The 25,939-nt window shown below is 27.7% G+C and overlaps 1 protein-coding gene across 3 annotated transcripts in view; it reads left to right on the top strand.

The window, feature by feature from the left end:
* Positions 1-25,939, top strand: part of LOC117169223 — a 461,284-nt gene that overhangs the window by 320,638 nt on the left and 114,707 nt on the right. For all 3 annotated transcript variants that reach the window (XM_033355482.1, XM_033355480.1, XM_033355481.1), the window contains one exon: positions 17,101-17,561. In XM_033355482.1, the coding sequence (XP_033211373.1) occupies positions 17,426-17,561 (136 nt within the window). In that variant the 5' untranslated portion in view covers positions 17,101-17,425. The remainder of the gene's footprint in view (positions 1-17,100; positions 17,562-25,939) is intronic.

The following is a 25,939-nucleotide window of genomic DNA, read 5'->3' as shown; positions in this document are numbered from 1 at the left end:
TATATCAAAATGAGAAAGAATAAAATAACTTGCGAAAAAAAAGAAGATCACTGAAATGGTTTTTCTTCTACATTTAATTAATATAGCCATGTAGGAACATGCAGAAATAAAATATTTATATAAAAAACATGTCTTATATATAAAAAGCTTTTAAACATTAATTTTCAATGGGCCAATGAGTTTTTGAATAAAATAAACTTTTTGTTTGCTATGTTCACGATTGATGAAAACAAATTAGTACTAAATTCTGTCTTTAAAGAACGTAATAACAGAATTGCTGCTGAAAGAGATTCGAAAACCAATATTAATTTTTTTTCAAATATTGGAAATTTCTGTCGTTCCTCAGAAGAGAAAAAGTCGATTGATCTCTATGATACTTGCATTCGATCAACGGATCATAGAATTTTATGAAAGTACAGATGCGTTTCATCAACTGATTTAAACTATATTTTTAAACATTAAAACTAATAATATTCTGCACAAATCTGGTGTAGCCGATTTCGAATAAAGTTTTTTTTTAATTTAATAACAAAAATTAAATAAAATTTTTTTTGAGACTAGTGCTGGATATTGAAAAATACTTATATTTAATCCGAAATACTAGAAACAATTAATCAACTACCAATAAAACTTGTCCGATAGTTCAGCAATTGTTTAAGAATTTATTGAATTTGTTATAAGCAAATCAGTGAATTAAAATGGATTCATGGAGATTAGCAGAGACTCGTCAATTTTTTAGCACTAAACTTAAAGATTGTAGAGGCACAACCCGTTTTTAATGGAGTTTGTGAAAGATAATAAATAATTTGTTATTTCGTAAAAAAATTTTATAAGCAATTATCCGCAGTAAGTGTTTATGATCAAATAAATGAAGATTTTTCTAGTAAATCAGCCAAAAATTATAAGAAAATGTCATTTATCAGATTGAGTCATCCACTAACAATTAATGATTGTTTAAACACATTTAATTAACAAATGCACTGTCTGGATGTTTTTAGAACGTGGTTTTTAATCTAATAATGTGTGCATAAATAATTTTGAGATCTATAGGGAGCTAACATGACATAAAATAGATTTTATTGTTAAAAACAATTGTTTAAACAAATTTTTGTAGTCATAGTCATCTTTCAAGGAAAAATTGCATTTCTATAAGGTATTAGCAACTTTTTATTTAGTCATCGCTGTGTCCTATCGATCGATAAGAATTGATAATTGTTTAAATAAACTTAATTAGCAAATGTATTTTTCGGCTTTTGTAAAAGTAAAGCTTGGATTTTTGTACGTAACCAACTGTTAATGTCTAATTTTTAAACTTTCTTCGAGAAAATTCGATAACGATCTCCTATTTTCATTAACGTAAATAATTTTGCAGAAAAAAGGGTTCTTATTTTTCAGGGACAAAAATTTGTCTATGAAATTATTAATGACAATAAAAATAGTGGATCGTAATCGAGGTTTAAAAACAAGTTTAAAAATTAGTTAATAACAGTTCGTTACGTTGAGAAAGAAAAGTTTTTACCATTAGAAATTGCCGAAAAATGAATTTTTCAACTAGGTTTGTTTAAAAAATGTTCAATTGTTATCGATCAATAGCACATATCAATTAATCTAAGGATTTAGATGTTTGTTATTCACACTTTATTTTATTTTTATTCATATAATCGTTGTATAACAAATTCATTACATTTTCAAACCATTGCTATGCTATTTGACAACTTTTCTCGATAGTTTTTATTGGATAAAAGAAAAAACTTTTTTTTAAATAGTTCTTACCAGAGTGATGTGAAATTGAATTAGCTTTAATTTGGAAAAAAAGTTCAAATCGGTTCAGAAATCGTTTTTTAATATCGATTTTTCTACAAATATTTTTTCTCCTACTGTGCGACGGTGCCTCGCTAGTGAGTTTTTGTTTATTAGGCGATATTGCTTAAACTGGTTAGAAAATAAAATTTTAAAGAAGTACGTTTAAAAGTTTATTTAGGTATATTTTCCATTTGAATTTAAATTGAAAAATCGCTACTTGTTTAATAAATCACTTTTTAATAAGAAAGAACTGTTCAAACTCATGTGTGTTTTTTAAACATACTATTGCTAAATTTGTATTCTTAAAAAAATATCGTCTTAGGAGTAAAAACTCACGAGCGAGACACCGTCGCGCATAAACTTAAAAACTGGAGCGCTGTCATAAAAATAAAATGATTACTGCTCCTAACTTATTCAATATTTTGTTCTGAAACTTTCCAAAAAAACTTTGTCCTTTCTCCGAATATATGTAGCAAGAAGTTCTTTCTTTTTCGAAAGTCCTTCTGATAAACGACACGCTGGAAGATATAAAAGTGTAATTTACGCCCGGCGTAAAGAAAAAAAAATGAACAAAAGTTTTATTAAACAAACATTTTTGAATTCTAGATGATCTATTAGTCTAAGGACGCCCTAAATTGCAATTGCTCAAAATGTTATCATCAAAAAAATGTAATAGCCAGATGCAGTGCTTACAAATTAATATTAAAACCTTTTTTTAAGCCTTCAGGAGACTTCCTTTTCGCCAGAGAAAATTGTATGTGCCCTATTGTATCCGAGCCTTCAGTTGCACGATCATAATTTTTAATTTCTTCCCCTTCTGTTAAAAGCTTTATGCCATCAAAGCATACACGAGAAGTTAATTTAAAGAGGTAAAGCTTTTATATGTGCTTTTCTTTTGAGCCTAACAAAAGTTATATAAACATCAAAGCGTCTGTTTTTCGAGTTTTCTAAACTATATGTGCATGCGTAACCGTGGTTGATGCGCCACTGGAATTAATTTATGGTAACTGAATTTCGTATTGCCCACGCAAATTGCATCGAAACAAAGTAGAGTCGTGCTTCTCTGGGTATGACTCGCTCGCGCCCTCAAAATCGATGTCCGCAGATTGTGTGTACTGTGTATGCTTCTGGCACTCCTTTAGTCGTAAAAATAATTTTTACTACCTGTCCAACTCAAAATTTACAGAAAAATTTATGGACTATTGTACTTTGGAAGGTTCCTATTGAAAAAAGAGTGCTGTAACGATATGGCCTCGAAAATGTCGAAAACATTGTTGTTGAAAACCTGATTAGCTTTTCATTATTTAAACTTGTTTTATATCTTAAATATGAAATCTATAATATACAATTGAGAAATATTTGTACCTTTTGATAGTCTTTTGCGGTTAAATGAAAACTTTCAAATTATCTAATACATCAATGAATATATTATGTATGTCTTATGTTAGAGCTTCACGCAGGAAATTAGTATTTTTTTTAAAAGAATTTGAATTCAAAATCATAATGGTTCGAAGAAGACTTAAAATTTCTAAAAAATTTAAGTTTTGATAGTTTTTTTTACCAAAAATTATCGTTATTAAGAAAAATTCCTAATTTTGAACAAATGTAGGTTATGTTAGCGTTTTGCATCGGAAATAGTTATTTTTAATAAAAAAATATTTGATAAGAACTTGAAATTTAAAAAATAAACTCATTATAGTTCTAACAAGACTTGAGATTTTTTATCATTCAGCCATTAGAATTATATTTCAAAATGAAAATAATTATATTTTGAAAGGCAATAGCGATTTTTGATCATTTAATCCTTAGATTTAAGATAAATAATTTTCGTTAAATGATGAAACTTACAAGCTTGATCATTTCGGAAATCAAAATTTTTATTCAAAATTTTTAATGTTTAAAAATGATTAAACACTTATAAGAAATTTTATACATTTAAAAGGAAATGTAGCAATTTAAAAGAATGTAAGGTTATGTCAACTTTTTTCACCGCAAATTGTTAATTTTTAACCAAAATCATAAAATTTTGAAGATAATTCACAATTTTAGAATAATTTTCAAATGTCATACATTTTCTACTGATATTCCTTTAAATAATTACTTTATTTAATGTTTATTTATTAAATTCTCATGCGAAATCAGGTAAAATAATATTTTAATTCGTGTTCTTAATTTCAAAAATTCGCTTTCTTCCTGAATTTTCAATAGGCGAAAATTAAACGCATAGAACTGAAGAAAATCGTTTAAAAATAGTATATTAACACAATTTACCATGAAAATTTAATAAATAAACATTTCAATCCATACATTATTAATTATTATATACTAAATAATTTAAATTCTAACGAATATTTGAACAGTAATAGGGAAGTTTAGTGTTTTGCACTGTAAATATTATATGTTGAAAATATTAGCGTTTTTCTTCGAAAATTGGTATTTTTCAACAAAACTGCAACAGTTTGATTGTCTATATATACTGTACAAAAATATTGTATAAATATTAATTGTGAGTTAGGATATGAGTTTTCATTTATTATTAATAATATTGTCATTGCTGGTTTTTCTATTAGTTTAGGTAATAATAGATACTGTAAAATATAACAAAATTTTTAATAATATTAATTTCATATATTAATTAAAAAATTGCATAAGACACAAAAATAATAGTGGCACACATAATGGGTTGGTTAGTTTTCTAGTTTTTTTTTAAGAAATATCTTTTGGGGAAATAAAATTATATTCATAGCTAAATATCTTTTTTCCAAAAAGAAGTTTAATTTTTGTCTTTGTTATGTTTCTAAGTTCATTAAGGTTTAAAAAAGATGAGTTTCTAAAGACCAGGTTAATAATTTGAAATAAACAATTAAATCGATGGACTTTTTATGAAATTGGTTAAAATGGCTGTATTATTTTATTAAAAAATATTATTATTTTGTTATTACTGTTATACTATATATTTACATGAAAAAATATACTATTTAAAATTATTCAATCACTTCCGCAGGAATATTGGCAATCGATATTACTCGTTCAGAAAATTGCCGTAAATGATTGCCCAGATTATCTTAACCGTAGATTGAAATTGATGTGAGGCTTATAGAAATCACGGTGCTTTTAAACAAAATAATAGCATTCGTTATTCCTTGCGTATCAAACTTCAATATAAAAAAAATTTCGCATTGTATTGTATTTTAATTTTTACAGCCAAGAAATATGATTTGCCAACGAAACAATTATTTTTTACCAAATAACTAAAAAATAATAGTATTGAAGAGTAAACTTTTCATAAAAAGATTAATTTTCTAACTTTTTCCCAAAAAAGAAGAATTCACAAAAAAACACATGATTTTTTAACCAATAAAAGAAAACAAATTTTAAACAAAATATTTCAATATTCTACCAAACAGATGAATTGCCATTGAAAATGGTGAATCTTCAACCAGAAAAATTAATGTTTAAGAAAGTAGTTTCTACTTTTAAGCAATTAGTTGAATTTTCAACCAAAAAATATGAATTGTCAACGAAAAATGTGATGGTGGATATTAATTCAAAAATATTTAAAATTGAAATAAAAAACCGTTTAATTCAAACAAGAATGATGATTTTCTCACAAAACAGAAGAATTTTCGACCAAATAGTTGGATTTTCTACCAAAATAGTTAAATTTTCCACAAAATAAAAGTTGAATTCTCAAAAAAAAAAAAAATTTCAACAAAGTAATTTAACTTTCAACCAAGTGCTTGAATTTTTTATCAAGAAAGATAACTTTGTAAAAACTAATATGAAATATTAAATGTTCAAGGAAATAGTATAGAATTTTTAACCGAACGAGATGAATTCAGATGCAAAAATATTATAGTAGACTTTCTATGAAAGAAAAATAGTATATTGTGCTACAATGGGGAAAGTAGGCAGTTCCACACGAGTGTGAAGTTAGCTGTACGAGCCAGAGACGAGTAGAAGGGAAGCCGGAAACGACCCGAAGATGAGCCGATGGCAAGTACTGTAAACTTCACAAAAGTTTTACTTGCCTACTTTTAGCTCCTGTAGCACACTATATTATTTCTAACAAATGCGGGAAATTTTCGATTTCAGAAACAATAAAAACCAATTTTTAGAAAAATTATGGTAATTTTTGGAAATTTATGGTAAAATTACAAAAATGAGCTGAGGATTCTGGAAATTTTTGGTAAATTTGTAAATTACCGAAAATGTATAGAAATTTAGTGTATCCGAAACTTTTTGGAAGAAATTCAAAAATTTCTCAAAATTTATGGATAAATAGCTAAATTTCAAAAACTACCTAAGATTTATGAAAAATTGGCTAAATTTTTAAAATTTTCAGAAATTTATAAAAAATTGACAAATTACCGATAATTTCAGATATCTCAGAGTTCCGAAAATTTTTTGAAATTTTCGGTAATTTATCGGTAATTTATTGGTAATTTATCAGTTATTTACGGCGGTAACTTATCACTTCGATTAGGTCCAATAACTAGTCACTACTCACAATCAGTCTCTCAAGCGTCAAATCATAATAAAGTGAAATTATGATTCCGACAGTTCTGGAAAGTAATTCTGACTCGAAATGCGCAAGCACAACAGCAAGAAAAAGTAATTTGACTCAAAGAGCGCAAGCGCAGCAGCTAGAAAAAGTTTCGGAATTGGTCACTTCCCGCACGCAATACATGCCTCGAAAATCGAACTTTTCGTGCGTGTGTTAGAAAAAAATCATTTTAAACCCAAGAGATGAATTTTCAACCAAAAAAAAAAAGAATTTTGAAATAAGTTGATTTCAGACTAAAAAGACTATTTTTTAGCAAAATAGTTACACTTTCAACAAAATAAATCAATTTGTAACCAAATAGTACAGAATTATGAAACAAACGAGTTGAAGTCTGATTTAGAAATACAATATTAGACTTCTTTAGGAAAAATATTATCCTTTAAATGAAAATAGTTGGATTTTCTTATTCATCCATGAAGATCAATTTTATACCAAAAAATAAGAAGTTTCAACAAACAAATTAATTTTTAACGAAACACTTATATTTTCAACTAAAGACATAAATTCTCAATCAAAATGAAATACTTAAATTTTTAGATAAAAAATTATTTTCAAGCAATAACAAATGTTTGATAGTTAAATATTAAGATTATTTGTGTACCAAAAAGTTGAATTTTTAAATAAAAAAGATCAAAATTCTACTAAAAACGGATTAGTTAATTTCTAAATTGTATTATTAAATATTTCTAAATAAAAACTAATTTTATTTCATTTAAGATTGAAAAGAAATCTATTTTATCATGAACTATCTATTTTAGCATGAAAAAGGTTCACTATTAAAAACAGATTTTAAAACTACCTTATTTTTCGGCTCATTAGAGACAAAAATAACCAATAAAAAGAGGGGAAAAAGAGAAAAAGTGAACCAAAACAAACTTCTAACTTTTTCCTTTATTCGTCCTTTTTATACTACTGTAGGAAACCAACACGATTTAAGGCCAATTTAGACTTCCTTAACAGGGATTGTTTATAGGAAAAACTGAAAGTATTTTTGTACGACTTCTTTTTTAAATTAAATATTAATTAAATTAATTAAAATATTATTTTCCATCTAGTCTTATTAAGACGTTAAGCATTTTCTGTTATTGACGATTCTTAACTTGATCGATATTGTGTTAGATTTTCTGCCTTCATGGTTTGGAGGGTTGATCTACTGTCGGTAAGGTACAATCTCTGATGATATAGCAGATAAATTTAAAAAATTTTAAATAATTACTTGTACCATTAACACCTAGCTAAAAAGTAGCGTTATGTTCTTCAATTAAGAGTTCTTATTCTGATCCCTCTAATAGCTTAGTTGGAAAAGCACCTGACCGGAAATCAGAAGATTTGTGGTTCGTTTCCCAATGGAGTGAAGATGGAGTAGGATCTTTTTTTCAAGAAATAATTTTAATTTAAAAATATTATTTTCCATCTAGTCTTATTAAGACGTTAAGAATTTTCTGTTACTGAAGATTCTTAACTTGATCGATATTGTGTAGATTTTCTGCCTTCGTGGTTGGTGGGTTGATCTACTGTCGGTAAGGTACAATCTCTGATGATATAGCAGATAAATTAAAAAATTTTAAATGACTTCTTTTTTTTTAAGGTAATATTATAAACAGTTTGTTTCAGAATCACCCACAAACTAATTTTTCACAAAATAGTTAAATGGTTTACCCAAGCAGATTAAGTTTTCAATCAAATAGTAGAATTTCCATAAAAGGATGAATTTTCTACAAAGAAGATTAATTTTCTGCCAAGAAAATGAATTTGTAACAAAATACTTGAATTTCAAATCATCGAGTTGAATTTTAAACTCAGAATGATAAATTGTCAACCAAAAATGGAATAACTGCAATTGCACCGAATTTTGTTTAAAGACGAAGCGATTTGAGGTTATTTTTAAATTAAAATTTGGTTCACTTCGTTTAGAATAAAACCAGTTTTAGTCAGACAGAGGTAAAGTTTTTTCTGTATGAGAATCCTGGAAAAATGTGATGTGGTCTGACAACCATATCTACTTTCACAGCATGAAAAATATTCTCCATGAATGAACCTCGCAAAATGGAAGATGGATATGTGCTTGCACATCGCAATAAGATTACCTCGGGGTCATAAATTGGTATTGGATCCAAGGGAAGCTTCTACCTTCCTTTTTCGCTTATCGTAAAAGATGCGCTTACAGTTCCCCCGAGATGGTAAAAAAGTATGTATTTTTCTCTTCAAGTTGCCCCGACGAGTTGGCGTCTTTCTGAAATGCTATATACTCTACTCAGATGCATAAACCAAATTTCCCTTGATCTAAACCTGCTAAAAATTCATTATTATTATTATTTATATTTCTCCATTAGATGGGAGGGCTATAGATTTTTAGATTAATCTTGAATTCCCCTATTGTTTATTTAAATAAGAGAGTTGATGAATATAACTTTAAGTGACTTTTTCAGTTTGAACTTTTTTCAATAAAGATTTATAAATTTTCTGTAATATCAATTTTGTATTTGAAAATTTCCAGACAAATAATTTTAATTTATCATAAAATTTATTCATGAATGTTTCTAAATATTACTGATGAAACAGAAAATTTAAATTGTAAATGATTGTTTGATATTGGGAAATAATTCTGTTCAAAACATTTTGCTATTATACAATAATTTGTAAGCTTTTTCCAATTTCTAAAGAGATAGGAAAAATTGAATGATGGCTAAAAACTTAATTTAAAGAATTCGAAAAAATATTAGAAACCTTTGATTAATTATTATGAAAGATTTGAGGAGCTTAAATTTATTTTCAAGATTTCTCGGGAAATTTATAATGGTTTAGGTTTTATCTTAAAATAATAGTTTTAAGTTTTTAAGAATTCAAAATCTGTGAAAAAATATTAAACACTTTGAGACAATTTTTAAAATTTTTCAGGATTTAAGAAAAATTGTATAGGTAAATTGAATTTTTCAGGGTGTCAAAAAAGTGAAATTTTTTTTTAAGATTCATGGGAAAATTTCAAATAAATGTTTTCAATGAATTCTAAGAGAAGATTGAAAAAGATGACAAAACATTTTTATTATTTCCTAAAATTTTGAAAAAGAATGTTATTATTTTCAAACAAAATTTTGCAATTTTGTCATGTTACATAATCTTAGAACAAATTTGAGTAAGTTTCAGAAATGTTCAGAAGTTTAGAAACGATTAAAAAGTAATTAAAACTTTTGACTATTCTCTACAAATTTCATAAGGTTTCACGAAGATGAAAAAAAATTCCTAGATCTTCGCGAAACTTAAAACAATTTTTTATTTTGATAAATTAATTTTAAGAGAATATTCAAAGAAATTTGAAAATACTTGATAACATCTCTACAATTGTCAAAGAAGAACCTGAACGATTTTAAGGCAATTTTTTTAACTTTGTAGAAAAAAAGTCAGGAGAAATTTAAATAATTTTTGAAGATTAGGAAATTTAAAGGGTCTGAAAAGATTGAAAGTAGACTTTTCTGATGATTCGTGTTACAATTTTAAATGATTTTTTATTATGCAGAATAAACTTTTAAGAGAAAATTTAAAAAGGTTTCAAAACATTTAAACTATTTCCTAAAATTTCAAAAAAGAGTACAATCTTTTTTTTAGAAGCTTTTAAATCAAAATGTAATCAATGTGATAACATAAATAAATAAAAAAAAGACGAGTAAATTCAAGAAATATTGAGAAGATTTAAATAGGTTCAAAAGGATTTTTAAGCTTTAAAATATTTCAAAAAATGCATACTTTTAAAGATTTAAAAAAAACGTTAGAGGCTTGAAAACATTTTCGAAAAGCTTCAAGAAATTTTTAAAATATTTTTTCATTTATGCCAATTATCTAAAATTCCTAAATATCTTATAAAAAGTCTCGAATGTTTCCTTATATTTTATGAAATCCTATAAAGTAAACAAACTTTCCTTAAAACATTCTAGATTATTTTTAACATATCTGAAATATTCCAAAATCTTTTGTAATTCTATCAAGAACCTTATAAACAGTATATTTATATAAATTTTAAAACATACTGATAATACTTTCTTGTTCTCAATTCTCAGGATTTCATTTCACCTTGAATCTAAGTTTTTAAAAGCTTGAAACAAAAAAAAATTGAAACTTTTAGATTGTATTATTATTTTTATTTTGTATTACTTATGATATCTTTATTAAAATTTTTTTATATTTTTTTCAAATGTATGTCATTCAAATAGTTTGGTAGAAAAATAAATATTTGAATAAAACTGATTAACTTTTTGTTGGGAATTTAACTCTTTTGTTGAAAATTTAGCTTTTTGGTTTGAAAATGGTAGAAAATTCGATGATTGGGTTGAACATTAATATTTTCGGCATAAAAATTCAATTAGTTGATTGATACTTTATGTATTTTGTTAAAAATTTAATTATTTTGGTAGAAAGTTCAATTATTTGACTAAAAGAACTTTTTCGTGGGAAATTCTTTTTGGTTTGCAAATTCATTTCTTCCGTTAAAAAATAGCATTTTTTTGTTGTTAAAACATAAAACTCTTTGGTTAAGTTACATGTTTATTACTAATTTCGAATTTTACTCTGAACTTCTGTTATTGTTCACTTGCCGAAATATATTGTGTGTTTTTTTTATTTACTTTAAAAAATTCGGATTTCTTTTTCAATATATAGTTAAATTGAGGAAGTGATAATAGTAAATTTGTTGGTAACTTGATGTTATTTTATTTAGTATTTGTAACTAATTATAGGTACCACCATTTTGTTTGATTATTTAGAATCATTTTTTAAATTTAATGAGGTAAAAAAATCCTTTTTCACCACAAAATCCGTTAGCCGGAAAAAAGTTTGAAAAGTGTGAAATAAGTCTGAAAAGTTTCACAGCCTGGAACTTTCTGCGGAGACAAATATCGCTGAATAAATTACGATCCGGGAAGAGAGCTTCCTTCGTTGTAAGTTATGTTTTTTATTCTAGCTGCATGGAAACTTGAGTATATCTTGCTCATTTCAGATGGAAATATATTTGTTGAATCTAAGAAATTTTAAGTAAATATTTAGAAAATTCTTTTCGGATCCATGAGGAAATTTTTCACAAAAATAGGGGAATAAATTTAAAAGTAAGTAAACTCATATGGGTGCTAGATTAAATTTAATTTTCAAACCTTTAAATTCCTAATGTTTCAAGTAAAAATATTGAATTTTCAAGCAAATTGATCAAGTTTCAACAAAAAAGTTGAATTTTCAAACAAAAAGATGTATTTTCAAACAAAAATACAAATTTGTCACGAAAAAAGATTTTTCAACAAAATACGTTAATTTTTTGAAAAATTAGATGAAATTTTAACTACAAAAGATACATTTTCAACGACAAAAGATTTTTAGTTTGAAATAAAAATCTAGAAAGGAGGATTCTTAGAAAAATAGTCGAACACTCCACAAAAACAGACTATTTTTTAACCAGAAAGTAGAATTTTCAACAAAGATAATTAATTTTCTACCAAAAAAGATGAATTGTCCACAAAATATAAGAATTTTCAACCAAACAGCTGGGTTTTAAGCTACAAAATATGAAATTTTCACTAAAAATGGAGTATTTCAACTTTACTTTTAAAACATTATTTTTCTATCATTAAAACAACGATTTTTACAAAAACTTGTTTAATTTTCAAAAAAGTTTTAATTTTATATCAAGAACAGTGGAATTCAAGAAAAGAATACATATTTAAAAAAAATGCGAATTCTTAATCTAAACAGATTAGTGTTTGAAATAAACAGAAGATTTTTCATAAAAAAACTAATTGTCAACCAAGAAGATTAATTTTTTACAAAAAATAGTCTATCATCACTCAAAAGTGGAATAGTTAAATTTAAAGTTAAAAATAAAATAATTTTAAACAAAAAAATAATCATTTTTAACAAAATGCATAAATTAAAAAAAAAAGTAATTACGTTTTCGGTCATAGAGATAAATCTTTAATTAACAATATAAAAATTACATTTTCAGTAGATTAATTAATAATCAAACCATACAAAATGAATTTTGAACAAAATAGATTAATATTCAACCAAACTGATAACATTTTAAACAACAAAATGAATTCTTGAGAAAGTCATTGCACTTTCGACCAAGTAGTTGGTTTTTCAATACAAAAAATGAATTTCCAATGAAAAATAAATAATTAAATATTTTTAATTGACAAACATATTTTCCACTAAGGAGATTAATTTCCTACCAAAAGACGAATTTCTGACAAAATACATTCATTTCTAACCATTCAGTTGAATTTTTGAATGAAAAAAGATTAATCGTTAACAAAAAATGTAATAATTGAATTTTCTGTTCAATAAAATTAACCTTTAATCCAAAAAAAAACGAATTTTTAACAAAATAATGGAATATTTAACCAAAGCGATGAATTTTCACCTAAGATTATGAATCCTTGACCAGAAAAATGAATTTTTAACAAAGTCCTGTCACTCTCGACCAAGTAGTTAGATTTTTAATAAGAAATTATTAATTCGCAACCAAAAGAGATAAATCTTTTACTAAAAATACAATAGTTAAATTTAGTTGAATTTTAAGATAAATTATAGCATATTTTAAAAGTAAAAAACAAAAAAATAATAATTTTCTACAAAATAGTTAAGTTTGTTTCAAAAAACTAATTTTTTTTACAAAGTTGTTCAGCTTTGAACCAAGCATTTGCATTTTCAACCAAAAAAGATGAACTTTTAAAAGCCTAATTTGTTTTTTTTTATATCCAAAAATACTTTAATTTTATATCATAAATAATTACATCCAGCTAAAAAATACTAATTTTCAAATAAATAGTTGTATTTTTTGAGGGGATTTTATTAATTCAGTTCGCATTTAGATTGAAAAACAAGAAAATTCTGATAATTTATATATCAAAGAATAATTTAAAAAAATAAAAATTCAAGTTTGTGTAAAACACTGTCAGATTTAATTTGACTAAGCAACAATTAAGACCTGATGAAAATTTTAAAATATCCAAAATTTTCATTCAAGTGCAATGAATTTGAAAAATCTCTATATGTTCAACTTGTGACAAAATCTCGTTAATTTTTGAAAGAATCTTACACTGGAGGCTTTTTTCCAGATACCCTGAATTCGGATGTTACACCCACACGATTTTTTTTATCTAGACCTTCTTTTTATGGCAAATTTAGTCAGCTGGGAGTTTCGCATTGAATTTTATTCCTTCATTCAGAGTCTATTCACGAAAAAAAATTTGCGCAGACTCTTCAGTAATTCAACTGGCTTGTTCGAAATGACTCCTCGTATTGGATAACTAGAATATCACGTATGACCGAGTGCTTTGTATTTGATTCCAAAGGATTCCAGGATATTCATGCAGTATGCCGAACACGATCTCAAGACAATCGTCACGTTTGAGTGGGCACGTTTCAGAAAGTTTAAAGAAAATTCTTTTCTGATAGGATGCATTTCATATTTTTAAATTGGTCCCTGAAGTAGTACTTGCAAGATTTTCTAGTCCATTTATTTATGATACAAAAAAAATAATTTCAAGAAGTATAAGTGGAATATATTAAAGAAGCCTACCCTTTATTGTTAAATTTTCTTTTCTTAAGTACACTCAACTCCCGAGATAAGTCCGAGATGAAAATTTAATGCAAAAGAATTTTTATTTTTCAATTTAATTCAAATACTTTTAGTTTTAACAGTTATACAGACTCTTGTAAGGGGTCATCCACAAATTACTTTAAACGATTTTGGAGGGGGGATAATTTAATAAAGGATGAAAAAGAAATTTTCAATCAAATAATTAAATTTTTAACCGAAGAGATGAGTCTTCAACCCAAAAAAGAAATTCTAAAAAAAGTGTAATGGTTCATATTTCTTACCAAAAAATATTTTGCAGTCAGAAATACAAAATAAAAGTTTTTTACAAAAAGAAAAACGAATTTTCAACAAAATAGTAAAATTTATAAAGAAAGAAATGAATTTTTAACTAAAATAATAAAGAAAAAAAATCTCATCAATAATGTTGACCTTTTAATTCAGAAATCCGAATTTTCTAAAAACAATTAAGTTTTCGACTTGAAATAAGAATTTTGTTTACAAAAAAAAGAAAGTTTCAAGAAAATAGTTAAATTTTCAACCAGAGAAATAAATTTTTAGCTAAAATGATGAATCTTTACCAACAAAAATGAATTTTCAACCAAATAGTAGAATTATCAACCAAATAGGCCTACCCTAAAACGTAAAAATCTTATCAATAATGTTGATTTTTTAAGCTAAAAAGACGAATTAAAAAATAAAATAGTACATTGTGTATCGAGGGCGTAAGAAAGGCTATTTTTACGAGTGTGCGCATGCTGCCTGAGCGAAGTGAGGGCGGAAATTACAAGAGAGAGAAATCCCTCTGTATCTCTCTTAGTTTTGCCTTTCACCATTTTCACTTTCCGATTTTCCTTCCCCATTTCTCATTCCCCTGTATCGTTTCTCCTTTCCTTTCCCCTTTTCACTTTTCAGCCGTTCCTCTTTCCCTTTCCTCATTCCCCTTTCACCCTCTCCCATTTCCCTTTACCTCTTTCACATTTCTCCTTTGCTTTTTCATTTCACCTTTCTCAATCCCCTTTATCGTTTTCCTTTCCCTCTTTTCACTATCCCTTTTTACCATTTTCCCTTTCCATTTACACCCTGTCCCTTTTCTCATTTCCCCTTTCCCTTTTCCCCATTCTCCTTTACTGTTTCCCCTTTTCACCCTTGCGCCCTTTCCCGTTCACTTTACCCTTGTCTTTTTCTTATTCTGACCCTTCACCTTTTATTTTTCTCTTTTCCCATTTCCCTTTACCTTTTCTCTATTCCCCGTTCCCGTTAACTATTTTCTCATTTTCCCCTTTTCACTTTCGTAAATATTTTATGATGAAAAGGTTCAAAGAAAAAGCACTTTAATTGACATCATATGATAATACCACTTCTGCCGGGCGTCTCACTTGCATGGTGCAGTGCATATATAGCGGACGTAACATTTGTATGTAGCGGGCGTAAAGTATCATGTTGGCCCGACGGCGAAGTGCGCATGTGCGAAAGGCCACTGGGCTGTAAATAGCCACATTACGCCTCCTTCACGTTCCTGTAATGGCGCGTTTTCAAGGGGGTTCGGACAAAAATGAATTTTTAACCAAATGGTGGAATTATCGACCCAAGGGATCAATTTTGTGCTCAGAAGACAATTTTTCAACAAAATACAAGAATAAAAAGAAAGAAACTTCATTGACTTCGAATTTTGTTGAATTTTCAGCCCAAAAAAAGGAATATGTAAAACGCAGTTGTTTTTTCGAACAAGAAAAGTTGAATTTTTATAAAAAAATGTTAATTTCCTATCAAGAAAGATTAATTTTCAATATAAAAATATGACTATTCTTCCATAAGATGAATTTTCAGTCCAAAATGATAAAATTTCAACAAAGCAGTTGATTTTTCAACTAAATAGCTGAATTTTCAAGCTAAAACGACTAAATGGTCAAAAAACTGTTAAATATTCAACTCAGAAAGTTGAATTATCAACAAATTTTTTTATTTTAAACCAAGAAAGATGAGTTGGCAACCAAAAAATAAAAAGATAAATTTTCTACTATAAGATATGAACTTTTAATGAAAATTTAAGTGAAAAAAAACTAAGAAAGATGAGGAAAAGCAGAAGTTTTTAGAAAACTAAGGCAAAAACAGGAGTACTTTGTAAAAAAGGGGAAAAGAGGGAAATATGGGAAAGAGCGTGAATTGTTTGTGTTTGTCACTCGTTTCGGGGATGGGTTCGGACTATTACAAGCTTTAAATTAAAAACAACATTGACTTCTTCTTAAATTTTTTTTTTAATTTATAAGAATGTTATTTAGTTAAAATTTTTTCTACACCTAGAGGTCCAAAAGTCTTTATTTTTTTTATAGATTTTAATCAATTGATTTCTAGGAGATAATTCCTGTTTAATTTAGCCCTATTTTCTGAAAACATTCTTTATATTCACCATAATACGCAAAGGAAAAAAATCGACATTACCCAGAAATCCAAATTGAAAATTGGCGAATTTAAAATTTTGTTTAGAACATAGGGGTGGCTAATAATTAATTTAAAAAGCTAATGAATGTAAAATAATTAATATTTAATAAACTGTACGTGTTCTTAAATTAAAATTTATTCTTTTTCTGTGATTGAAGGTCTTTATTGATGATTATTCACTTTAGGGTACATTATCTATAGTAGGGAGTTTTCCCCTATTCAAAAAGGTGGAAACTCAAGAAAAACTAGAAAAACTCTGTAAACAAGACATTTTAAACATTTTTTTAGCATTGGGCTTGCTGCTAAATTGGTAGTCTCGAAGCGTAAACAATCGTGGCCGCTGAAACCGTCACAAATTGCAATGCATAATACTGCGCAATATATTAGACTGATTACTCGCGCACTGCGACCCTTATGAGGCATTCCAAGGTGAGAGTCGCAGCCGTCTCTCGCCCTGCCCCCTCAGAAATTGCGTGGTTCAGCAATTCTAGGAATTGGTAAACCCGACAATTTTCTATGGTACCTCTTGTGTAATTATATTTCCTTAGGGCACTATATTTTTTTAAAGTATTGGTTTAAATTGGAATAATAAATAAATTAATGAAGATGATTTACTATGCTTTCATAAAAAACCTGAATGAAGTAGGGGGTTCTCTCTTGTTTCCAACAAATATAAGTTGATAAAAATATTTTTTGTTTCTTCTTTCAGAATGGATAATGACGTAGCGTGGAGGGTTCCGGTAGAAGCAGAGTCGACATCGGTCGTGGTTTCCCGGCGGTGGTTATTGAGTTCTTCCCGGTTGTGTTTGTCTCGCCTGGGGTTGAAGAAGGTTTCGGAAATTTCGGGGTCAGTCCTCGTTGGGAGCGGCAGGAGTGCCAGGGTGGCGATGCGACGATGAGCCCGTCGAAGGAGGGGCAGTACGTCACCCGACCACCCCCTGAAGAAGCACGTCCCGTAGCCAGGCCAGGTTTCTCCAAACCAGAAAATCTAAAAGGTGCGACCTTGATCGACCAAAACACTGTCCATCTTGGCCATGGACCACGAGAACAGAAACGGAACGGGCAGCAACGAAGCCGACGAGGAATTCATCAATATTCACTTTACCATCGGAGACCGCAAAGAAATCGCCAGTTTTCGACCCGACCAAGTCACTAACAAAGAACTCAAGGGTAAGAAATTTTAATTTGAAAATTAAATTATTTCTGAAAAAGATCTTCTCTTTCTTTCCGTTGGGAATCGAATCACAGAATTTCTGATTGCCGTTCGGGTGGCTTTCCCTTAAGCTACTAAAGAGATCGAAGGAAGGATCTTTTTTCAGAAACACACGCATTATTTTGTCAGGTGTTACGTATTCAAATTATTATAGGAATCTGTATTATCATCATAGAATAACATAAAATTTTAACGTATTTAACTTAACACCTAGTAAAATAATGCGTGTATTTCTGAAAAAGGATTCTTTTTTCGATCTTTTTAGTAGCTTAAGGGAAAAGCACCCGGCCAGTAATCGGAAGTTCAGTGGTTTGATTCCCAGCAGAGCAAAGGAGAAAATCTTTTTTTTTTCAGAAACAATTTAAAGAACCAAAATTTTAATTTATAGCTTCATCTAGTCTGCAAAGACGTTAACAATTTCTCTTATTCTCTTTTGATATTACAGATTCCTTTAGAATTTTTAAAGTCCGCTGTTGGACACTGGAAAATAGCTGGAAGTAAAAATAAAAGCGGGAAAACACGGTATTAACTAAAAATACAAATTCGAGCCGAAAATAACATTTAAAGTTTTTGAAAATGTGATATTTTTTATTAATCATGATGACAAGACAAATTCTGCTTCATCAATTTTTCAATTTATTTCATGATAAAATTTATTTTTAGAAGATTCTAAAGATTTGTGATAAAAATGATAATTTGGATTGTAAATGATTTTTTAATAATGGCAAATAATTTTTTTGTTAAACTTTTAAAACCAAGTTGAGTTGTGAATATTTAAAAATATTGAAAGAGAATCTGGAAGATTTTAAGATCATTTTTTGACTTTGCCAGGATTTTATTTAATTTTATGAAAACTTAATGATTTCAAAAGTTATTTAGAACTTCCAACAAAAATAAAAAATATTTAGGTTTTGCGAGGATTTCAAAACCCTTTAAATAAAATGTAAATTTTAAAAAATTTTGAAAATAAAGAAGCTTTTTGGAACTAAAGATTTCAAGAGCTTAAGAAATTTTCTTAATATTTCTAAGAAAATTTAAATGATTTTTGATTTTAAAAAATTATTCAAAAAGAAAGTTACAAATATTTTAAAATATTTGAAATGATTTCCTAAAAATCAAAAAAAGTATGTAGAAAACTTCGAAGCCAAAGCTTTCAGTTTTGCAAGGTTGAATAATTTTTACGAAAATTCGAGTAAGTTTTGAACACATTTAGACGTTTTAAAAAGATTAATAAATGTTTTAAAACTTGAAAAGATTTCTAAAAATCCAGAATAAATGATAGATTTTGAAGATTTCCAACAAACATTTAGAAGCTTCCTAAATATCTTGAAAAGTTTTTTGGAAAAAATTCGAATTATTTTTTACAATATTAAGAAATTTAAAAAACTTTAAAACATAATCTAAAATTTTAAAAGATTTCAAAAAAAAATTGTAACAACTTTTGGTTCTTTAAACATTTTTAAATACAATTTGGAAACTTTTTAAGGACTTGTATAGCGTTAAAGAATCTAAATAAAATGTTTTAAAATTGATGAGAAAATTTCAATAAACTGTCTACCGTTATGAAATTCCGTTTCACGGGAAATTTCTTATTACTAGTCAGTGCCTGGTGTTAATTAAAAATAATGTAAGTGGTTACTTTTAAATTTGTATGTATTTTCATCTGGCCCTTATTCATTTTTGTGCACTAAATTATACTATTTTTATTCTAATATACTGTAAAATTTTTAAATTAAGTGTTAAATTTTTTCAATTCAGATTTGGAGTATAGTATGAGCTAAAGTTAAAAAATGAACCATTTTAAGAGCAGAATTTTACAATTTTATGTAGAAAAATTAAATTGATTACACGATCTAGAAGTTGGTTAATTTCACTTTACATCTAAGATTACATTTAATTTTTTACCAATGCAATTCCTATTTTTGATATACATAGTCTAAACCATAATGATTATAATTTTTAGCTGTGAAAAAATTCCTCTCTAGCTTCGCTGGGATTTGAACCCAGGTCTACAGCTTGCCGGTCTAGGGCTCTGACTGGTGCTCTTGTGTTAAGAGCACTAGACCGGCAATCTGTAGATCTGCGTTCGAGTCCCAGCGGAGCTGAAGGTGAATTTTTTTCACAGCTAAAAATTACAACCATTTTGGTTTAGACTATGTAGAACCAAAACCGTCACTCCATCGACAAAAAACTATGACAAAAAACTATTACTCAAAACAACAAAACATATCATCAATACTTAAATAATTCAAAATAAATCATGATTTAGATAGAGTGATAGTACTTATTAATACTAAACTTTCATGTATCAAGATCAGTTGTCAGTATCACTATTTGTCTGAAATTCAAATGCAAAGTTAGTTAATTGTGGAGCAGGTTTCCAAAGTAATTTGCTAACTAGTTGAACCATGCTGTTTGTTTACATTAGTCGTGTCCCAAGCCAATTAAATAATTGTTCAAGATACTTGATGCTTAGGTGTATCAGTAGACTGTTAAACTTGATTCCACATTCACTAATTGATGCAAACAAAATGATTGCGAATCTTTAAATAGGAATACTATTAAAAAGAATGCGCACTACAGAACATTTTTTTATATTTTATAGGATTTTATAGGATCTCCAATTATTTCAAAGGATTTTGAGAGATTTTAAGATCCAAAGAATTTCTAAATATTAAAAAATGTTAAGGAAATTAGTTAATTTTGTAGCATTTCCAAATATTTCAAGAGATTTCAAAAATTTTACATGATTTCATGCATTTTAAAGAACCTCCAATTATTTCGAAGGATTCACGGTATTTTACAAGATTTAAACGATGCTAAGCTAATTTAAAAAATTCTGGAAATTTGTAAAATTTTTCTACAAACAAAAAGGTATATCAAAGACTTTTCTAGGATTTGAACATATTTTATGTTAAATTTTAAGGAATTTCTGCAGAACTTGGGAAAATAAATGAAAAAAAAAATGAAATTTCATCGGATTCTTAGCGATTGCAAAGAATTTGAACGGGGTTTTTTTTATAGAACTTTAATAAATAAGTTTAATTTAATTTATACTGAAGGGATTTTCCATTATTTCTCTTATTTTAATGAATAATTATGATGTACAAGGATTTCAATGGATTGTAAAGGATTTCAACGAATTTTTAGAGAACTGCAGGGAATGAAATAATTTTATTTCCAAAATTTTTTACCAATTTCAATAATTTGAAGAGATATGAAGGAACTTACAAAATTTCAAAGGTTTTTGGGATTTTTAAAGATTTCGAAAATTTTAAGCAATTTCAAAGAATTTTGGAGGATATCAAAAAAATTTTAATTCAATTTAAGAAGATTTCTGCAGAACTTTTGAAACTAAGTAAAATAAAATGGCAAGGAATTCCTAGCGACTTCCAACATTTTATGGAATCTTAAGTCATATTCTAAAAAATTCGACAAGTTTCAAAGGATTCTATTGAATCTCTAGGAATTTTAAAGATTTCTAGTAATTTTAACTGTTATTTTTTATGGAACTGTAATGAATTAGTTTAGTTTAATTGTTAGTAAACGGGTTTACGATCATTTCTACGTATGTCAATGGATTTTTAGGATTTCCCAAGATTGCAAAGGCTTTGCAAATTTAAGGGAATTTCAAAAAATTAAAAAAATGTAAGGGATTTCAAAGAATCTTAACAGATTTAAAGGATTATATGTGACCTCCAGTTATTTCAAAGGATTTAAAGGATTTTGTAAAATTTAAAAGATTTTAAGTTATTATGGAAATTTTAGAGAATTTTAAGATATTTCTACAAGCTTCAAAGGATTTAAAGGAATTGTGTTTCATTCATGAGAGTTTTGTTGGAGTATGTCTGTATGTATGTCTGTATTTCTGCCTGTATGTCGGTATGTATGTCCGTCTATATTTCTGTATATATGTCTGTCTGTATGTCTGAATGCATGTCTTCATGTATGTCTGTCTGTCGCTAACATTTGAAGGATTTGTCCGATCGAGTCAACCTTTGATACATTTCTTAAGGTTCTCAAAATGAAGGTAAAGTTCGTTGAGCAGATATTTATAACCAAAATTAAAAAATTTAGAGCATTTTCAAAATTAAATTTTTTTATAATTTTAAAATTGTTTTCCCAAGTTTCTTATAGATGGGTAGAACACCTGAAAATTAACATCATAAAATTTTCAATTTTGATGAAAATTAGAAGAGCTATATGCTTCTGGAAATTGTGAAAATGCTCAGAAAAATAGAAAAAAATATTTTTCTAATAGATTAGGAAATTTCATTTAATTTCTTCTCTAGATATCAAATAGATTTAGAAACTATCTCAGTTAAGTTTTTCGATTCGACAAAAATTCAAAAAGTTAGAGCTTTGTCAAAATTAAAAATTTTTTTAATGAATTTTGTAAATATTTGCCAAATTTTCTGGTACACGGCAAAACGAATTGCAAATTAATTATCCTATTATATATTATATTTCCTTAAATTATATTTTCGGATTCTGTGTGCGCACCGAAACGTAAAGATCCGTTAAAAATCAGAGATCGAAAATTTGGACGATTACATTACACTAACGTTTTTCATTTTCATCCAAATTAAAAATATTATTTGGATAATTTGCAAGTATTTTTGTCAAGTATCGGAGACATTGACAACATTTTCTGATACTTGAAAAAAATTTTCTAAAATGTTAAAGAAGCTCTAATTTTTAAATTGTGTGCTAATCGAAAAAATCGGCTAGAATAGTTTGAAATGTATTTGGTATCTACTGAAAATTTCGAATAAAATTTTTGGATTTATGAAAAAAATCATTTTCTCTATTTTTTGAAAATTATGAAATTTTCGGAAAGTATATAACTTTTCCAATTTTCATGAAAATTAAACATTTTATTTGGATAATTTGCAAGTCTTTGGCCCATCTATGAGAAACGTTGACAAAAATTTGTATAAGTTAAAAAAAATTGAAAAAGCTATAATTTTTTTAATTTTGGGCTAATCGAAAAATTCTGGTAGAATAGTTTTGAAATAAATTTGGTATCTGGTGAAAATTTTGAATGAAATTTTTGGATCTATAAAAAAATAATTTTTTCTATTTTTTAAACATTTTCAAATTTCTAAAAGTATATAACTTTTCTAATTTTCTTCAAAATAAAACATTATATTTAGATAATTTGCAAGTCTTTTACCCATCCATAAAAAACTTTAACAACAATTTATCAAATTTCAGAATTTTGAAAATGCTCTCAATTTTTTATTTTGGTTCGAAATATCTGATTAACGAACTTAGCCTTTATTTTGGGGACCTTCAGAAGTATATCAAATGGGGACTCGATTGGACAAATCCTTCAAAAGTCAGCGTGGCTACAACATTCAGGTAACCATGCATACAGACATGCAGGCATACAGATAGACAGACAGACTCGAAATCGTTTTCCTTAAAGAAGATAATTCGATTTGGGAAGCCACCAGAAATCATAAGCATCCTGGTGATGACTATATGGGCTGCCGAAGTTGTGCAGGGCCATGTTTCACCAGAAGTTGCTGAATAAGCTGCAATTAATGGGCATGTGCATTTTGGTGGTGAAGGACACAGTCGGTACTTTTCCAAAAATCAGGCTGTTTCCTTCTTACTGTGTGTCTTAAGAATTAGAAACTTTTCGAATAGATTTTGACGGTATTTGCTATGCCTTGAAAAATTTGTTCCACTCTGGAAATACCAGGATTCGACAAATTCCTTTCTCCATTATTCTCTTGTTTAGCGAACGCCTATCTGTCTGGCAAGCAAAGTCTTTGTCCACTCACGAAATTATGTTTACTTATGCTTCTCCAGATTGTTCACCTAGCATCAGCCACAAACTCTGTTCACGATTCCAGCACGATTCCAGCAGCCTTCGACATTCCGTCGACGCTGAATATACTCTAGTTAGATACTTGAAGGAAATGCGATTCAATTACAGCCATAAATAAAGTTTTCAAAGTGCTTGAGCTCCTCTCTTAGTAGGAGTAATATCAATCTTTTATTTACATCTCCGATATTTAATTATGAATATCAATCAGTGGAGAAAATAAAATAGGTTTATTTAACGACCACATTTATCAATTTTAAGTCTATCAATTTATTATATACGTCTATCCATCATTTATTGTGTATAAGCATGAGAATTTATTATTCAGACGTTTTCCAAAAGTTTTATGTTAATTTCACCATTACTTAATTTAAATAGGACATTTTGTTGCTCAAGGAAAATGACAGATTTTGAAAAAAATTGCAATAGTCAGATTAATCAGAGAATTAGGTGCAAACAAGGTGCTATAAGCAGTACCTTGAATAACTCTCGACAACAATCAGGGCTGCCACACAATCACTTTAAGTCACTTTTCTTTCTCAAATCACATTTTAGACCTAGTCACTTTTCTTTCAACAAATGAACACCTGATTTATCCACTATTGAATTCAAGTTAATATCTATATCTGAACTTTCTTAAATTCTCTCAAAATATTTGATGGTTGAATTTGAATAATTTGAAGGGACTTCAATGAATTTTAAGGTATCTTAAAAAGTTTCAAGGAATTTTCAAGAGCTTTACAAAGTTTTAAAGGATTTTAAATTGGTTTTAAGGCATTTTTAAAACCTTCAAGGAATTTTTAAGAACTTTAAAAAGTTTTAAATGAATTAAAATAATTGCAAGGAATTCGAAATATTTCAGGGCATTAAGAAAATTCCAAGATATTTTAAAGAGATTAAAAAGTTCCCAAAAATTTTCAAGAATTTCAATGATTTTAACGGATGTTAAAAAATTCTCATGGCATTTTAAAAAAACTAACTACAATTTTGGAACATCTAGAAATTTTTATAGGATCTATATACTCGGAAAAAATTAGAATTTTGCAAATAAAATATTGGTCCAAATACAAACCTAACAATACAATATTTTCTTGGCCTAAGAAAATTTTGTTGTCCCAAAAAATGTACTTAGATGAAGAAACTTAATTTTCTATAATCTAGTAAATTTTCTCGAGAAAAATACATATTGCTTGGGCCAAAAAAATATTTTACAATTTGTATGCAGACAAGCATTTTCTTGAATCAATGTTACTTTTTTTCTTGTAAGGTTTGAGGGTATTTCAAAAGCTTCAAAATGATTTGAAATATTTAAGGGTATTTTAAATGATTCCAAGGCACTTTTCAGACCTTTAAAAAGTTACAAGGCATTTCAAAAGACTGCAAAGGATACTTGAAAAATTTTAAGTCAATTAAAAAGATTCCATTACATTTTTAAATTGATAATAATCATTTAAAGATATTTTAAGGGCATTTCCGAGAAATTAAACAAAAATCAAGGAAGTTTGAGGGATTTGAATGTTTTTAAGTGATTTAAACATATTTTCATATGGTTTTAAAGTATTTTCTAAAATTTTGAAAGATTTGGAAGGGTTTTACAGGACCTATGAGATTTTAAAAAAATATCGAAGATGTTAATGGATTTTATCAGATTTTTAAGGATTTCAAGACATTTTAAAAGTTATCAAGATATTATAATAAGTTTTTCAGGATATTTATCAATATATTGGACTTTATAGAATCATACGAGGTTCATTCGCAAGGTTTCTAAAATTTCAAGATGTTTTAAATTAATTTTTTGTTTGTTTTTGATTAATTCTTCTTTAAGTCTTTTAAATTCACATTCAAATCTTTTAAATTTCAAATTCACCATGCATTTCTATGATAGCTATTGCCGTTTTTATTTGCCTTAAATTCTGCTAAATTTATACATTAAATCTTCCTTTATTTGTTAAAATTCATGAGTCGTAATAAATTTAGTCGAATTCGCTTTAATTTTTTTTAATTTAAGTTTTAGTCAATTTTTGGGTTACTTTTCGTCACTTTTACGGTCTAAAAATGTCACTTTTTCAATCCTCTCATTCCAAAAAGGGGTAATCAGGGGAAAAGAGTGGAGGGAAATTAGAAGCATTGAGAGAAAACTAGTGGAGGGAACGTAGTGGTAGTCATTGGAAAATGAGGGGAGGGAAGTAGGAGAAGTGAGGAGAATTACGGGAGGGGAAGTAGGGGACTTGAGGGATAGTGAGGGCAAAGGAGGGTTGGTGGGGTAAAGTAAGTCCAGAGAAAGTAGAGGAAATAGTTTAAATGATGGGGAGTAGTGGAAATGAGGGGAAATAGTGGAAATAAACGTAATGCGGGGAACAGAAGCTGGGGCAAGCAGGGAGGGGTAGTAGGAGCAATGAGTGTACGAGGGTGGATTGATAAGTTTCCGGCCTGACCAAGAAAAACAACGTTTTTAAGAATTTTTTTTTTTATTTCTCAACATAATCTCCTCCAAGGCTG

Source organism: Belonocnema kinseyi, chromosome 3 (assembly GCF_010883055.1).
Source record: "Belonocnema kinseyi isolate 2016_QV_RU_SX_M_011 chromosome 3, B_treatae_v1, whole genome shotgun sequence".
Lineage (NCBI taxonomy): Eukaryota > Metazoa > Arthropoda > Insecta > Hymenoptera > Cynipidae > Belonocnema > Belonocnema kinseyi.
Note: the sequence above shows the minus strand (reverse complement) of the source record. Positions and strands in the feature narration are given on the sequence as shown.